Consider the following 18,303-nt stretch of genomic DNA (forward strand, 5'->3'; position numbering starts at 1 on the left):
AATGGTTGCACAACATGTAAAATGATGTCTTGGCGGCTGGACGTGGTTTTCTTTCAAAATATCTTGCATACATTTCCCAACTCTTAGATTCTTCCTCAAATCCAGAGTTGCGTCGGATCACGTTGGTTTGGACACACAGAACGTTTTTTAAAGACTATAATTACAGGTTGTAGTTGCCAACTGTAGAAACTCTTCACAGCTGTTACTAAAACTGCTTCTCTTTGCTTATTTTATAACATATGCAAACCAGTCAATGCAGGTTTCATCCTGTTCAGGAATTCTGGAGATGCATGTCACTATGTATAAATGCTGAATATACAGAACGACAATCAAGTTCACTTAATACACCGTTGGTACACACGGTCAGTAAGGTGGGTGACGTTAATCTAATCTAAAGAATACAGACATACCCCTGTTCCAAGGTGAAGTAACCACTTTGATGACTTGAACTCAAATGTTTGCAGAGGTATGTTCCCTAGAGGGTAAGAGCTGAGGTTACAACGCTTGTTGTGAATTACGGTTGAAAATGGTCGTTCACTTGTGAAAATGACAACAGATGCAGAGGTATGTGGAAAAATGTTTATTGTCAAAGCTTGTGTGATTGGAAGAACATATTAACCAATTTCATTTCAATTGTCGAAGTACAGAAACATAAATGTGGCATAAAGAGAAACAATTTCCTTTTGTGTTTAAAATTAATTCCACATAGTTGATGAAAAAATAAAATATTAAAGAGGACAGGTACGTTTAGAAACACTTAAGAAATACTTTCACTCTGTGAAGCTCCCCGATAAACAGAGAGAATAAATAAATTGGAATAATGGAAGAATAGTTCTTGATAATAAATCGCGGCACACTGCTCAAAATACAGATTCACTGCTAGGTGATAAGACTCTGGTCATTCATTTAACATATGAATCTGTCTAAAGTGCATCAAAAGGACACAACAAAAAGAAATGAAATTAACTTGATCTAAGCTACAGGAGCTTTAGGCCTAGAAAACCTGAAGTTTGACATTCCTTTTAAATTTTGCAGAAAATAATTTGGATCTCCAAAGAAAAAACTGGTGGAAACTTACAAAATGTAACATTCTCAGTTTGTTAAATAGATTTTTGCAACAATTCATTAACATGCAAGTCTTCTTCTTTATCCAAACATGTTTTTACAGGCCGCGTTGTCATCCTTGACATCGCTTCAGCGGATAGACTGCTCCTCACTCAGATTTTCAAGGAGAAAAATGAGGCAAAACAGCAAAGCAGGGGTAGTAGACAGGAGCTGGGGGGGATGGACTCCGTTGCACTGACCTTCACATCCTGGAGACACGGTGTCCCCGGCAAGCAGAGCCCTTCTGGTTTTACGAGACGCGAGCGAATGATTATATACAGGCCAGGTTTCTCTTTGGTCAGTCTTTACATTATGTACAACGAATACTCGGACCGATGGTGAGCGTCCCTCAGTTAGCATGAGCAATGCGAGTCTCCGAGCTTAGGTAGTTAAGCATCGTCTGGATGAGCTCTGGGAGATCATAATCGTGCTTCCAGCCCCACTCCCGCCGTGCGTTGGAGTCGTCGAAGTTCATCGGCCAACTGTCAGCTGGAAAGAAGAGATAAAAGAGATATAGAATTAAACGTTTTAAGTCAGAGCGACATAATGAACATTTTGAAAAGGACAAAACAACATTCCTCTTGCATATGAAATGTATAATTCATGAGAAATAAATGTTGATTTTAGCACGTCACAAAACCAACTGAGAATCATAGAAAATTAGGTGACAATGTACAATAGTTTTGCATTTCGCAGTTGTCACCAGATTTGTCAGTGTGCATCACTTACCGATGGCCTGCCTGACGTGGTCAACGTCATACGTGACCTCCAGCTCGGGCATCTGCTTCTGGAGCTCCTGGGCCAGTTCCTCCGGGGTGAAGCTCATGGCATTGATGTTGTAGGTTCTCATGCTCAGCGTGTCAGCTGGAGCCTCCATCACCTCCAGCGTGGCGCGCAGGCAGTCGTCAATGTACATCATGGGCAGCCGCGTGTCGGGCCTCAAGTTGCACTCGAATTTCCCATTTTTGATTGCATCGTGGAAAATCTGGACGGCATAGTCTGGATAGAGACAGAGATTAAAACATTACAATTACAAAAAAAATGTAATTTAAAAACAGCAGCCCAGTTATGAAAAAGAAAAATTGCTGTGGAGGGGGTCAAGTGCATCAAGTTATCAGCTGGGCTAAAAATACAACCTGCCACGTAAGTCTCAGGAATACATCGGTTACATAACAAACTTGTGACATGACAGAAATAGATGTCCATTAAAATGGAAACCTTTTGCATGTTCTGAAGTACATCTCTCTCACCTGTTGTCCCACCACCTGGCATTGAGTCAGCAGAAATGATCCCTGGGTAGCGGAGACAGCGGAAGTCCAGGCCGTAACGGTGGTGGTAATACTGTCAAAAAACAGGAAGAATTACAGTATTGATTACAAATAAGAAGAAAAAAAAAAGAGAAAAAAAACTTCATTTGCCATCTTAAATATTGGTAGAGAAGAATAATGCCATGTCAAATCCACATATAATATTTTTTTAGGGGTTTGCTTTGAAAAGCCAGAAAGGAATCTGAATTCTTACCTCTCCCATCAGCTCTGCGTGGACTTTGGAGACCCCATAGATGGTGCGAGGTCTCTGCACACAAAGATCTGGAGTAGGGTTTCGGGGAGAAGTGGGACCGAAGGCACCAATGGTGCTGGGGACAAACAGGCGCAACCCGTGCTCCGCTGCAATGTCCAGGATGTTGTGAAGCCCTAAAAAAGAGACAAAGAAACATAACATTACGACATCAAACTTCAACCACACTTCCACTCAGTCTTTTGTCCCAAGATGAAGTGCTTACCCGTGATGTTTACAGAGCGCGCCAAGGCCACGTTGGCCTCTCCAACAGCACTGAGGAGGGCGCTGTAGTGAACCAGCCACGTGATGCGGTTGTTCACCACAATTTCCCGCAGGTTCTTGTAGTCCAGTATGTCTGAGTAGATGAAGGGGCCTGACAATGATAGAAATGATTTTATAAATCAAATGTTCACTTTATGTTGTATAAAGTATCTGTGATCTGCCCTTTTTACTGGAAGCAATTCTCAAAAATGAACCTTCTTTTCTTTTTGACTGACTAATAACAATTTCTCATCTTTTATCATCATTTATTTTTATTATTCAGACTTGTGAAATGTATTGCCGATCAATGTTTTTACTACTCAAAGCCCATAAATTCATTACGCATTTGGACGGCTCATTACTTGACTTAAGCAGGAATCTGAATACAGAACACAGTACAGTATATACACAAGTTGACTTACCACTATGGAAAACGTTGCTGGGAGGTTTCCTGATGTCAGAGAGTATGACGTTGTTCTTTCCAAACCTCTTTCTGTGAATCCGGGAAATCAATATTGCTCAATTGGAAAATGTACCAGAAAATCCCACATTGTCAAAGTATTTGGCAATAAGTCGGTTTCTGACAAACCATGTGATTTTCGATAATAACTGAGAAAATCTTACCTCAACAATTTGGCAAGCCCCACCCCGAGCTGTCCCAGGCCACCTGATGGAGAGACAGAACCGCTAGTTGTCATTGAGGTAAAACACAAACATCCACAGCTTATAATCATGAAATGTTTGTTTCCATGGAGACTAAAGTTACTTAAGGAGGAGAGTGGGCTATAATAATTTTTTTAAAAAGGTCAGAGTACTTAACGCCTACATGCTTTTTTTTTTTTTTTACTGTCATTGGTTTCATGCTTTCATGGCCAAATCCTGCTGGTCTTGAGACCTCTTATTACTTCCATGCATGTATAAAAAATGCTGTTGTGCCTCTTCTTCAAAAGGAGTGAGCCTGACTATGTTTAACAGGCAAGTAATCTACCAGAATGAACAGCTGCGTACCTGTAATGAGCACCTTGGGGTGGTCTGTTTCTGAGAAGGACACAGAGTGGAAGCTGGCATCAGAAGTCACCTGCCGAGGGGAGAAGCTGATGTTGCGCACAGCCACCGTCAGGGGCTGGCAGCTGCACCCCGGGTTGCTGAACAGGGCCTGCTTGGCCACCTTACCGAGGGTTCTGATGACAGGCATGCTGGTACCTGTGGAGGCAGAGAAAGTGTGTTTACGCTTTCGTGTGAAATGTGTCAAATTCCACAGCTTCAAGGGGAAATTCCGTGTTATGATTCTTTTTCCTTTTTTTTTTGCAGGAATTGCATGACTGCCATCATACGGTGGTTTCTTTTAGCACATTTGTTTGGCTAAGGCATGAAGTTCTATGTCAAGAGATTTTTTGGGCTTCTCTCCAGACCTCAGGCGCCAAGAGAGACTGAACGACAGAAAAGGCATTGAGGGAGTCGATTTAGTTAACTTCATTTAAATTGCAACTGCGGCCAAGTCGCAACAGAGCAACATTGAAAACGGTCTGAGAGGCAAGAAAGCAGCAGGGAAGACACGTAAGCTTCAGTTAAATGCAAATGACATGCCATTGTTTCCAAAGTGACGCAAAGGAGCTCTTGAGCGCATAGCAACCCCCAACACCTAACATTTTATCGAGTGCCTTTCACTCGCAGCCGGTTTACATTTACACAACTTTATGAGACATCCCAAGACCTATATTTTTAGAAACGACACGACTACAGCAAAGATGGAGCACTGAGTCAGCACATTTAAGGGAGTACTCACCGTGCAGCCTAATAACTTTTAACGAGCAGAAGGTTTAATCGCATTACAAATAGGCCTCCCTTTGTTCATCACCGAGCCTTGACGAGCTGTGCATCATTTTCATAAATGTACTTACCGAGGGTGCAGCGAGCTTCCAAAAAAAGGAAGGAAGAGAGTAACCTGAGAGTATTTATACTGCCCTGGCTTCAAGCACAGCCAATCAAAGAGAGAGGGCGTAAAGTGGAAGACGAAAACAGAGCCAAGAACATGTCCACATATGTATATATTTCACATCCTTAAATCTTTACTGTTATTATAAATATTCTTCTCTCTTTTTGCACTATTTTATTTATCTTATTAGCACCATGTAGCCTATGTTGAGTTGTTGGAGGAGCATGGGATATAAGATTTTCATTGCCAACATATACGTTGTATATGCTGTGCATATGACCAATAAAACCTTGAAACCTTGAACCATCCATATGACAGCATTTGGCTGCGTTTCTCCAATCAATTTTAGGGAGGTTGGGGGAAGTTTTCCTTCAACACCTTACAAGGAGAATTATTGGAGTGAAAGTGTATGATGTTGTAGATGTAAGAGTATTATTATAACATGGCACATCATAGATTAACATCCAAACTCTCTGTTTTAGATTATTTGGGCCAAACACGCATATTTCCCTTGCCACATCACAAAAGGTCAATGCACTGCATATCAACCCTGGTTTTGCGTGCAAGCAGGCGAGTTGTGTAATGTTCTTGGTCATGGGGAATCTATATCAAATGTCTTCAATGTGTTTCCATAATGAATGGATTAAATAGCGTGGCTGCTTTTCCACGTGGGCAATGGTGGTGAGCTTGGACAATTTTGTTTGAAGGAGTACAAATAACCAGCACACTTTCGCTTTTTTTACTAGCTAAACAGCGTCTTCTTAAAATGTGGATCCGTGAGACACAGTGAGCCACCCGGCAGATGAAACCAGGTCATTGCACCGGAGTCTATCCGTCTCAATTACACGAGCCAGTCTGAAATGGCTCACAACACATTGTAAATCATAAAGTAGAAGCACGCTACTAAAGGAAACACGTGGTCATGGTACTGAACTCTAAAATACAGAATTATACATTTTCTTAATAGGGTTAACATGACTTCAAACAGTCTCTAAACCACAGTGGACGAATAGAAAACGTGACGGCGGAATAATACACAACACGTAAGTTTACTCACCGGTTATTCTTCAGGACTATGAGCGGTAAAAACTCCTGAGTCGCTTTTTGGTAATGAGATGCTGTTTCCTCCCCTGAGCTGCAGCGCTCTGACGTGATGCCTGTGTTATCTATGGAGAGTATTGCATCAGCTTCAAGCTATATATCAGCAGCCATCTGGTTTCAGTGGATACCGGCTTTCTCTCCGATTGGCGGAGGCTCGGAGGTGCGGTCCTCCCTCACAAACCACACCCATAAAGAGTGACGGTCACTCCGCTGACTATCCGGTTAGCAAGTCCATTCACAGCCGGTTACGCGTTTCTCCAAAAAGTGATTAAACACACGGATTTCTGTTGTACACTGATATGAAATGTCACATCATGGTGTAGACGTATGTATAGATGTGTTATAAAATACTGCAATTTGTTATTTTTTAAATTAGATTCTGCTTCCGGTTATTTTTCTATCGATTGTTATAGTTTGAAATGTAAGGAAATAATTTGGTTGACTGCTTTGTTTGACAGGGACAGTACATATTGATACCAATTCAGAAAATGTGGCCAGGAAGTCCAGAGATGACCATTTTTATTACAATGACTTTCTGGGGAAATCGCAATTTCCCAGAGCTAAAATATGTTTTAGGTTGTTCTGAAAGACGAATAATTTAGAACCAACATTTTTCTGCTTACTATCAGAGAAGCTATAAGAAAACCAGAAAATTAAACAACCCTGATGCAGAGAATTATTTTTTGCATTTCTCCTCAAGCTATTATTATTTGATCAAATAATTGACTAATAGTATGTATGTTAATATGTGTCCAAATGTAGGTAAAAACCAAGTATAAAGTAACATTTTACCCTATTTTCCACTTAGAGATGGGCATTTGTTCCACGTCCCAAATGGCAATATACTAAGCTTGTATTTATGAAGATTGTGCAACATTGTACAGATGCTTTAACAAAAGCCTGATATTTAAGTGTAGTTTGGAAACTTTGGGATTTTGGATTTAAACTAAAATGATGTTGGTTGGAGTCAATGAAGTTTAACAGGTTTTAAAGTGATTATTATACCTTCTATGTCCACTGCAGTGTTAAGCAAACATCACTATATTACAACAGAAGTGCTGCATGACCTTAAAAGCAGCAGGACCGTCACAACAAGTACGACCAAATGAGTTCACAGGTCGTCTATATTATTTATCAATCCTGCATACACATTAAGCAAAAGCATAACCCTGATGCATTATGAAATCAAAAGCATGTCGTGATAAGCAAATGATATGGTCTGTAAAGTTACTGAACACCAAATCACTGTGGCCACACTGCAAGGTGTGACTCTACAGAAAAAGGGAGTGGCTATCCTTATTTTAACAGCAGCCACTCCAAGCTGCTGTTTATCAAGGAAAAGGTTTGATGTGCACACAGTGTGTCTGACATTGACGTTTGTTTGCAGTAGATAGAGGAGGGCCAAATTGTTGGCAACGTCTGAGTGGGGCGAGTAAAGGATGGCTTTAAATCTGTGCACTCTTGTGAGTGGTGGACTGTTGCACACCCCCATGCCTGTAATCACTGAGCGGGAAAACAAGTTAATATGTAAACTGATAAACTCACTAAAAAAACCCCCCCAAAAGCAGGTTTTCTTCAAGTAAGAATAAGATTGATTCTATTTTCAAAAAAACACATAAATATTAAGAAAAACCTGATCACTAGGAGATGACACCTTTTTTTATTTTACTCTACTGTAGTGTAAAATTAAACAATTGTCTAACCCCGGCTAAGAACATCTGGTTATGAAAGACAAAACATTTACAATTGACACCCGAGTGAGAGTACATACAGTCATCCTTTAAATTAGTGGGCGAGAAACCCAAGGCCACATCAATAAGGAAAGAGTGCTGGTTGTACATAAGCACTGTAAACACTGGCTGCCGTCACAAGCGTCCATGAGGCAGCTGATCCGTGGCTATTTATTCCCCAGGCACAGAGATGGCAACATATTTTGTGAGGGGGTGGGTTGCTGTTTACTAATTTTTGGACGAGCCACACAGGGAAAGTGATCTGCCGTACATTGGAAGCGTGCTCCCTGTCACTAAGCAGTGCAATAAAACGAGACATCAAATAAATATTTTATGTAAAAATGCTATAGTGTTTGTTATTTGGGAAAAATAATCATGATATTTAGTCACCATATAGAGTTGTAATGATTCAAGAATATCTAAACTCAATGGCTGCTAAATGTTTCACTTGCTAACTAAGAACAAATATACTAAATATCAAAATATACTTCAATAATTGTGAAAATCAAACATTTTTTTGTGCTATAATGTTTAATGGCATGAAAACTTAAAAAAACATTTAATCTTTGAAACAATAATATAGTTTTACAAACAACTGATCAGCAGTAATACAATTACTTATTTCTAATTCTGATTTAGCAGTAAGGCATTGCACAAACACAGTAGAGTTCAACAATCAATAAACAATAACATTATGCATATTGGCAAGCATAGGACATTAGTAAAAGTGTAAATTCAACCATTAGCTTGATTTAATGGTTCCACTCAAACACAGCAAAGCAATGGAAGGCAAGGTGTCCTTTTTATTCAGGCAAAAGGAAAACATGCATACAGCTTCAAACAACTTTCCCTTTACAAAGCAGCTTAATGTAGTGGCTGTAATCGGTTGTGTTTAGTGTGAATATTACATCATCCTCAAAGCAAAATAGATGAAATGTATGAAGATGACATGACTAACAGCAGAGAAAATGATTTATCTTACTGGCAAAACAAACACAAATGGCCAAGCATGACCACTGTGGATTTAATCTGACCTAAAAAAAAACTGCCATTTTTTATATTTAAAGTGCAGCATAAAGCTTTCTGAAAAGTCTAATGCTAAGGAGGCTACCGTCACCCATGGACAGCATTGAAAGACGAGCTGTAATGTTACGTTGCAGACACAAATGAATTAGTGAAGAGAAAACGATCACTTGGATAAGGCCTTGATAAAGTCTGTGTCATCTGCTTCAGTTTACATTTATTAGACATGTATGTATTATAATAAAGACATATGCTGTCTAATGTTTTCAGCTGGTGAGTACTGACGACAAAAAATGCTGCTCATTTACTTATTGATGAGACCTTTAACTAAACAAACTGCAGATATACTTTCAGTTTGAGAATGTACTTGAAAGCAACAATTAGAGCATAACTTAAATAACCAAAATGTAGATTGGTCTTTAGAGCAATATATGACATTAAAATAAAACCTCCATCAGCTGTTGCTTATATTCATATGACCAACATGGCCAACATCACTGTGGCAACAAGACCTTTAATTTCTGCATCATCTGCAGGCATATTTGACTTCATATTACACCCACTGAGTTTGAACGAATGCTAACTTTTTATAAGCTTGTGTTAAATAAGTCTTTCTGCATACCCCAAGCTGGAATGTCAAGTAATGATCATTTAAATAAACAAGATATTTTGGTCAGATCCTTATTAAACAGCACTGTACAGTACAGTAGGCGCTGACCCTACCTACGCTTATTATATCATCTCATCGTGCAGCAGTCACTTCCTTATAGCACCCTATATGTTGCCATAGTAACGCTGCAGGGCTTTAGTGGAATATACATTCAGCAGGATGTTTGGTGAGACGTGTACCCTGTAGTAGATTAATGAACAAAGTCCAAAAATTCATAGGAATGATCTGTTGTGAACAGGTCTGCACTAATACCAAAGTAAAGGTAGTTTCATTGTCATTAATCTGACAGTGTTTTTCAATCATTTCGTTCATGAGATGTGAAAAAAATGGCCTTTACATAGATCCAACCAACAGATAACACATTTACAGTGATTTATGACATAGAAAAGCAGCAAATTCTGATATTTAGAAAGTGTAACGAGGAAACGTTCGTCATATTTCCTTAAAGAATTACTGAAATGTTTGTAGACTAATTGTTCCAATCTGTTTAAGGGGACTTTTATGTCTTACCCTCTCAGTTCTGCTTAGTTAGTATCTGGTTAAATTAGCATAAAATGTGTGTAATGTAATGCATCAGGGCCTTATTTCAGTCTGTTCTCTCGTGTAAACTGCGTGCCATAAGATGATTGCATGAGTGGAAAATCTTAATTGGTGTTTAAGGCCATTCCTTTTCATGTGTTCGGAAACCGAAATGTGTCATCATCAATCATGCACAAATTCTCCTGGATATAATGTTCTGATTTTATATTCTCAAATATGTGAAAATAAATTAACTGGGCTGTTATCGGTTTTCACATTTTCTACCTCTTCCTTCCACCTCTCTCCCTCTCTGCTGCTCTCTATGGCGTCTGCAGCAGAGGATCCTCAGTCTCCAGCTGGGCCAGCTGCCTGCGCAGGCTGTTCACTTTGTTCTGAAGCTCCTTGTTGTATTCAATGATATGTACCATTTCCTCGTAGGCCTCGTCCAAACACTTGGAGGAGCGGTTCCAGCGAAGAAACACCCCTGCGACAGAAGAGAGAGGAGAGCGCAGTGAGTTTCCTTTAAAGTACAACATTAATTAAAACGAAGTTGTGTGTATTTTTCTTTTCCTGTTCAAACACCACCATGAGTCTATAGAGTTTTTCTAGCAGCTATTTGAGGTTTGGGTGCAGCAGTCCTCTGAGTTAGATGGATACATAACCATTTACCATCATAGTTCAGCATGATTGAACAGAGAATAATAAACACAAAATGCTCAAAATGTTGGAAGCATTTCTTAAGCTAGAGTGAAAGACCTGATATCATAGGAAACTGCGAAATACAACCATTCCATTGAAATCTATCATGTCACAATAGCTTGTCTAGAGGTGCAATAAATAGTGCTTTAAAGTTAGGCTGATTCATGTTGAGTGAAGTTGGCCTGAAATGTTGCAAAACGATCAAATCCAAGGACTCCTTTTCTGTGAATTAACGTCTAACCGGGTCAAAAAAGCAGATCACTGTGTAACCAAATGGCTAGGATATCATTTATGTCAACTATTTTGTCATTTTATTTGTTTATATTTGTGTAGGTTCTTGCGTTCCTTTAAGTTAATGTTGGAATGAATTAAAAGTAAAAACGTATCTGTCTCTTTTGTACTGCTGGATTGGATTCCAGGTTAGTCGGAGCACAATACACATATTATAAAATGGCAGGGTACTGGAGCTCGATATGGAAGAAATATTACTGACAGTATTAAAGCATCCCTGTTTCTGAAATGTAAGGCTAAAGACAGGACATGGACGACACTGCTCGGCCTTTTTTTGGGGTAAAAATCCTCAACCTTCACTACACACCTAATCATAGCACTGGTCCCTCTTTGTGTCAACATGAAGCGCTACAGATATAGACTTCCATGGGTTTTCTTTGGTTGGCCCCGGAGTGTGCGTCACTCTCAAAGGCTTGTACAAGCCAGGTGTCTGTTGAATTTCACGTGCTTGAGTTGTTCTCATACTTCATATAGAATCAGGGAGAGGCTCAGCTTTAAGCAGGAAGGGGGCCCCTCCAACAAGTTCGCCTGAACCTAGTAACCCCTCCTCTGTCATACACCCCCCACCTCGCGGCACTGCTTTTCTTTATGAATGGCGTTTGCTTTGAGCTGATGCGAGAGTCAGCAAATTTCAAAAATAGACTGCCCCGGGACTTTTTGGAGTCAACTCAACTGAACCCACAATTATTGAAATGTACTTAATCTCTTTTATATTTCAAAGAAAAATTGATCATTGAGTTTGTGCTCAGAAAACCATTATCATATTCCAAACCATATATAAACCATATAGGTTCAGCGAAATAAATAAGAAATCTGATTTTTCTCTTAACTGAAGGGCTATCTATTAGTCGAGACTGTTTTTGGTGTGCATTGCAGAGGGTTAGATGAACTTGAGACGTCTCCATCCTTTAACAACTTCCACTGTCCATCTTAAATACAGCAAGTTATAAAGCAATGATACTAACACATTCAGATTTGTCTTTTAAATGTGTGTTTTGTATACAGTAATGGATCCTTGTATGAGCCAGAATGTACGACATGTTGGGAAATCATGTTAGAAAATAATCTAAAATCTTTAATGAGCAGCACTGCTAAGAAGAAAAAGGAAGTGTGATCTAATCTCATTCTCACACTGTTTCTATGGAGGTTAGTTTAAGGTTTAAGGGCACTAAGAGAAAAAGGAGTAGTATGCATACACTTCGGCCCACGCAGAAGCATAATGAAACATCACTGTCTCATTGCTAGCTCCATCATTTGGTGCATTAAACACAACATAGTTTATCAAATAAGAGCCTAAATCAAAATCTGTCTCTAGAACAAAACAAAGAACTAAACTTAGCATGCACATGACTGCTAACTGCTAACAGCTAACTAGTAGTATAACGTAATTGCCAGGTGCCAGTGGGGACATCTTCTGTGCGACCTATAATAAGACGAAAATGGCGGGCAAACACGTCACCGACATCGCTTCCCAGCTATCTGAGCAATGTCCAAAATGTAAAGGTGCCGAAAGCCAAACAAGAGGGAAAGTCATGTGAGCCAGAAGGCCACATGCACCTCTTCATGTGACAGTTCATGAGGCAGAGTGTACTGACAGAAGGTTAAAAACAGCTAACAGTATTTAAGAATAAAAACAAATGTTTCCTTATTTTATTATACCTGGGTGCTGAACAATAGAAAATATTAATGACTACAGAGAAATTATAAGAGTTATATTGATGGTTAATTCTGACAGAGGAAGCAATGACAATGCCATGTTGTGTCTGAAGGTCAGCTTATTGGACAAGTGTTATAATAATAAAGTAAAAATAAGACGCTTCCAGACTTTATCCACAAGGTGTTCCAAATTAGAGTGAGTTAGTATGAAATAATAAAAAGTGTAACATTAAATAATAATAATAATAATAATAACAATAATAATAATAATAATAATAACAATAATAATAATAACAATAATAACAATAATAATAATAACAATAATAACAATAATAATAACAATAATAATAATAACAATAATAATAATAATAACAATAATAATAATAACAATAATAACAATAATAATAATAACAATAATAACAATAATAATAACAATAATAATAATAATAACAATAATAATAATAACAATAATAATAATAACAATAATAACAATAACAATAATAATAATAATAATAATAATCAAGAGTTAATTTTTAAGTTTCTGAAACGGAAACGAAAGTCAGTAATATGCAGATTTAATTTTTAAACAAGATGACAAATATTAAACTGAAGTATGTTCAGCAGTGTGTATATTAACTTTTGATTTCTTCAAATGAAATGACTTATTATTATTTTATGTATTATTATTTCCTAGGTGTACTTCTGCTACATAAGTTGAAAACGTCCTAAATAAAAATAAACACGGTTTACTGTTGCTGTGACAACTCTACCATTTAAATAAAAATGTGTGCACAGCTTCAGTTATGTCTTCAACACAGGGCCCAAAGTAAACGGGACACAAATACTGTGTGTGTGCTGCAGCCTTTAACAGCGGTGAAACCAAGAGCTCCCCCTCCTGGTGGGATTACAGAATGCCTGTGTGAGTAAAAAGTAATAAGGGACGAGACTAAGGACAATTTATGGCATCTTATCTGTTGGTTTTCCCAACGGTTTTAACAATAGCTGTAAAAAACGGAAGGGGGGGGGGGGGGGGACTTTTGACTGAATAAATAATAACTCTTTGTATCTGATCCCTACCTTCCCACAGCAGCAGACTCTGCGGAGCCACAGAAGGCCAGATGACAAGGCTGTTGGCCTCGTAGAGCGGGTTGGTCAGACGCTCCAGCTCCTGGGGCCGGTTCACCCACGACCAGAGGGACACGGTCTTCTCAGGCAGAGACAGTTTGGCTCTATGAAAAGAATTAGAGGATGTTAGGTAACAGTTTGCAAAAACTGGGCTTGAAATCCATAATATGGAATAAAGGCTATATCAAATTGTTCTTGCTTATGGACACTGGACTTTATACATTTCCAGATGAGGCATTAATGCAAGTGTACAAGACAAAACAAAATCAATGAGCAAAGGGCTGACGAAACCTGTGGATCAACCCCACCACACTTCTGACTCACCTCTCAGCTGTGCTGTTGCCCAGGAAGGTGCCAAACTGAGAGGCATAGGAGTGTTCGAACACCAACACTAGGAAGCTCTCACTGAATTCAAATGAGCACGGAAACTGGCGAAGGATCTGCCACACGCAGTCCAGGAAGAGCAGGAACACCGGAGCCTCTTGGCGAGGCTTGCTGTTGGAGTAGGCCGACTGAGCGCAGCGCTGCTGGAACGGGTGACCCGCCTGGGACAGACGTAAACAGGTTAGAGGTGATGAGAGGGAGTGCAAGGACCACGCCCATCCTGATAATAAAATGCTTACTTGATTAAGGTGCAAATGTTTCTGTAACCTAATTTGTGTCCATTTTATTCGCTGTTTAACCTCCATAAGTGACAGCCCTTACGACTGTCAGTAATATAATATATCATAACGAGTGAAAAAGATTTTGATGGAGACTGCATGGGTTTACCTGGAGCCACTCCCGCTCCACCAGGCCCTGGAAGCCTCTGATGGTCCTGCAGGCCGGATCCAGGATGATCTGAGCCAGGGAGGTGACCTGCAGGGTGGAGTCAGCCCCCTCTGTTCCATGAACCAGCACTGACGCTCCCTCCCTGACACACACATGATCAGAGTTAGTCAGAGTTTCGCCCGCTAATCCCACACACAGTCTGAAAACTGTAATTTATCCCGATGCAGTATGAACAAAGAAGACTTATTGTGAAATATTTTTTTGTAAGTCAAGGTGTATTAGTATAAAAAGCAGGTCAAACATTGTTCCCTTACCTGTCGATGCACTGTGCAGCCAGGCAGGCGGTGGTGAGGATCTCCTTCACGTGGGACTGCCAGTTGGAAGCCTCTAGCTTGCTCAGCCAGCGGTCCATACTGTGTGACTGGTCGTTACACGCCTCCACCAGCTTGATCAGGCTCTCCTGGAGGACGTTAGACCTGCACATGAAACATCAGTCGTAACGTTAAAATAAATGTGAACTATTTTTTTTGTGTCTGTTTTTGTTCGGTGGTTTTAAGATGTTTTGCCTTAAGCGAAGGTCACTTATCTTACTGCTGTTGAAAATAAGAAATATTGAGATACAAAACAATTTGGTTAATTAATATATATTGAGTTTTTATATAATTGTGGTATCAGTATCCAATGATGTCAGTACACAGCCCCTTTATTTTGATAAAAGTAGCTAAATGGTAAAAATAAATTGTAAAATATGAAGTTAAAAGTTAAGAGTTCAGCATGCAAAAACTACCTAAAGTAAAAGTACAAAAGCATTGGCATCCATATAAAATAAGCAAGTAAAAGTACTCCTGAATAAAAACTAATTCCATAATCATTTATATGTAATGACTGGATTATGACTATCACTACATTAATCGGTTAACACAGCTGGTGAGGGAACAGCTAATTTGAAGTACTTTATATACTGCTGCTGAATATCTTAACCTATACTTACAGTACATATCAGTAAAAGCTAAAAATCGAAATCTGGCTTCCAAAGTATAGTGGACAAGAAGTATTAAGTAGCATACAATAAAAAATACTCAGTAAAGTATCACAAAATGATACTTCAATAATCGTACGTTGTTACATCATCCCTGTCTGTATCAAATTCCATTCAAACACAGTAGCATTTAGAAGTCGGCACAAAGATTATTTATTACTTTATGGATCAAATGAAGCCCTAAATGGCCACCCACCTTTCGACCGCCTTGTGAATCCTCCTCCACTGGGGGTAGTTAGCCTCGGACTCAAACCCTCCACCTCGAGCTTTGGCCTGCTGGGCAATGTTAATCGTGCGCGTGTCAATGATGTAGCCACGTTTGCCGGGCCGCAGGGTGGCATTGATCAGCTTCTCGTCTTCCTTACACCGCCTCCCGTTGGTGCCCGTCAGAGGCTGCCCTGAGCGCATCATCACCTGAAAGTAGATTACCGTACAGTTAAAACTAAAACATGCCGAAATAAATGCAGACAATTCTTGCAACAGATATCATATTAACTCAAGTTCCCAGGTGCTCACCATGCCATTCTTTTTGTGGTAGTAGCTCAGTACTGGAAAGCGGCCACCGTGACGGAAGCTAGCTACTTTCCTCAGAATGTCATCATCAACGTCTTTGGGCACTGCTACCAGAGGAGGGTACGATGGACACACACTGAAGTCCTTGTTGACTTCACTCAGTCTCCACTCATCTGTCTGTTAAGAGGGATGGTGAAAGGTTAGAAGACAGTTGTTGGGTACAAAAGATGACTTGAAGAAGTGTGACCATTTTTGCCACTAATCAAGTCCATACCATGGTCTCCAAATCTTTAAAGGCATCCTGTGGAAGAAACGATTTCCAGCCGTCTTCTATGACTTCAAACATGGGCCGGTAGAAGAATGGGTACATCAGGGAGAGTATATCAAGCGTTGACAGAGCCTAAAGAGGAATGAAGGATGCGTTTCAGTTCAACACATTCAGCATTTGATTTGACATTAAAAAAGGTAAAAGTGAATATTTTTGCAGTTTTGTTTCTTTACCTCAATAGAGTTGGCAATGTTGAGACACTCCTCCATGCCAGGGATGTCGAGCTGGATCACCCTCAGGTCTTTGCATTTGACTATGATGGTTCCCAGAGACCCTACAAATCTTATAGGGAAGACAGAAGATTTGATTCAAAACATTAACTTAAAATGAAATGAAAAAGGACACTGTATGAAACACTGTTGGGGTCGAGGTTCCTCCTGGCAATTAAATTCAACTTAAATATATTCTGACCCTGGAGATTCACATGCTTGCTTAAAGTAATACGGTTTTAATCTTAATTCAACCAAGGCCCAGGCCTCAGCGCTACAGTTTGTCCCCTTGTAATTGCTCTTATAGTTATGGTGGGGATATAGGGATGCTTTTTTTGTTTGTGATTTTTAACAGCTAAAGTTGAATCCTTAGCTCTTGCTCTTTTTCAATCAAACAAAAAAAACAAAAAACTCTTAACCTCAGGAAGCCAAGTGTATGCAATCATTCAGATTGAAACGTCTGGCACAGCAGTTTCAAATCCTCTTTCCACTTTAAACGTATAACGTAATGGTTAAAGATAAAACAGTTCATTGTACAACACCAATCTTTTCATGTAGGTGACATTGCCTAAACCACAAATTAGGAAAAGGTATAAAATACTCAAAACAGTAAATAAAAAGCTCATCACCTTTTCTCTATCGAGTCAATGTTTGAGTGAAGCAACCAGAGCTCCTCTGTGTTGTCCTGTCTTGAGGAAAGGATCAGGTGATGGCCTGTCAAACACAGGGTTCCCTCCACGGTGGGCATAAAGGGCCGATGTAAGACAACCCCATCCACCCTGGGTGTCTTAATCAGCTCTGCGAACTCCATTATCTGACCTGAAGAAACGGCAGCAGAAACAAGATGGTTCTCAAAGTATATGGACGACGCTGCTTATTAGCTAACGTCACTACTGTTGAGACAAGCTAACGTTAGCCCTGCTGTGCTGCTCCTAAATAAACATATGATGTAAGTCCATGTCCTTTAACATTAAACGAATACATGCTAAAACATGTCAGCTAGCTCAAGTTAGTTTGACTCAGGAAATGAAGTGGCTAACCTATAGCCGTGTCACACCGTATACATCGTTCGTCATGTTTATCTTCACGCCAAAATGTTAACCTTACACACACTGTAAATGCACAATAAAAGAACTTACGTCTTTCGTTTAAGATGAAATGATTTATCGTATAGTTACCTGAATCTCTTTCGTTATATTCGTTAATGGACGAGACTGGTACGTTCACATAAACAAGCCGACAGGAAACAACTGACTTGTGACACTTCGGCTGAGGATAATCTGCATAGCCATTCCCACATTATTCTCTATAAAAGAACAAAAATACTTTGTACATCCCAGTCATTTTGGTTATCAACGGTACAGTTAAATATAACGTGTATAACCCCGATTCTAAACTAAATGGGACCAAAAATATGTCATAAAATGTAAATGGTTGTAGGTATGTAAACATGCAGGTCATTCTCGTAGATTAGTAAATAGCTGTACTCAGTTACTCTGTTTAAGGACATATATGTATATAATGAAATTCATTGAACAACATATTTCTTCCATGACACTACAGTCCTGTTGTATGTGAAGCTGCTTTTACATTTTAGGCTGACTCGTTTTCCTCCCCAGCTGTTTGAAACCCCTAGCAATAGTTTAAATGGACACTAGGTGGTGACACTGAACGATCACGAGAGATTCATAGTGTTAAAGGACTGATCTAAATGGCCCCACAATTCAATAACACCAGGATTTAAGATGTCTTAAAGGTAGGGTTAATT

The 18,303-nt window shown here is 39.4% G+C and overlaps 2 protein-coding genes across 3 annotated transcripts; both read right to left on the minus strand.

The window, feature by feature from the left end:
• Positions 1-565: 565 nt before the first annotated feature.
• On the minus strand, positions 566-6,095 carry tdh (L-threonine dehydrogenase). 2 transcript variants are annotated; one of them, XM_063902336.1, is made up of 9 exons: positions 5,919-6,095; positions 3,934-4,128; positions 3,550-3,592; positions 3,348-3,418; positions 2,888-3,037; positions 2,626-2,798; positions 2,355-2,445; positions 1,834-2,103; positions 566-1,593 (listed from the first exon to the last, which is right to left on the minus strand). In XM_063902336.1, exons 2-9 carry the CDS (start codon positions 4,118-4,120, stop codon positions 1,454-1,456), a joined length of 1,125 nt encoding a protein of 374 aa, XP_063758406.1. In that variant the 5' UTR covers positions 4,121-4,128; positions 5,919-6,095; the 3' UTR covers positions 566-1,453. The 2 variants fall into 2 exon arrangements, with proteins under 2 accessions (XP_063758406.1, XP_063758407.1); XM_063902337.1 differs by lacking the exon at positions 5,919-6,095 and adding an exon at positions 4,827-4,872.
• Positions 6,096-8,234: 2,139 nt separating this feature from the next.
• On the minus strand, positions 8,235-17,783 carry mtmr9 (myotubularin related protein 9). Its single transcript, XM_063902536.1, has 11 exons — positions 17,714-17,783; positions 17,165-17,354; positions 16,500-16,608; positions 16,273-16,398; positions 16,002-16,175; positions 15,682-15,899; positions 14,761-14,922; positions 14,447-14,588; positions 14,000-14,220; positions 13,628-13,779; positions 8,235-10,388 (listed from the first exon to the last, which is right to left on the minus strand). The coding sequence occupies exons 2-11, from the start codon at positions 17,344-17,346 to the stop codon at positions 10,225-10,227; spliced, it is 1,650 nt and encodes a 549-aa protein (XP_063758606.1). The 5' UTR covers positions 17,347-17,354; positions 17,714-17,783; the 3' UTR covers positions 8,235-10,224.
• Between the last annotated feature and the right edge of the window lie 520 nt (positions 17,784-18,303).

This window comes from Eleginops maclovinus, chromosome 15, assembly GCF_036324505.1.
Source record: "Eleginops maclovinus isolate JMC-PN-2008 ecotype Puerto Natales chromosome 15, JC_Emac_rtc_rv5, whole genome shotgun sequence".
In the NCBI taxonomy this organism is placed as follows: domain Eukaryota; kingdom Metazoa; phylum Chordata; class Actinopteri; order Perciformes; family Eleginopidae; genus Eleginops; species Eleginops maclovinus.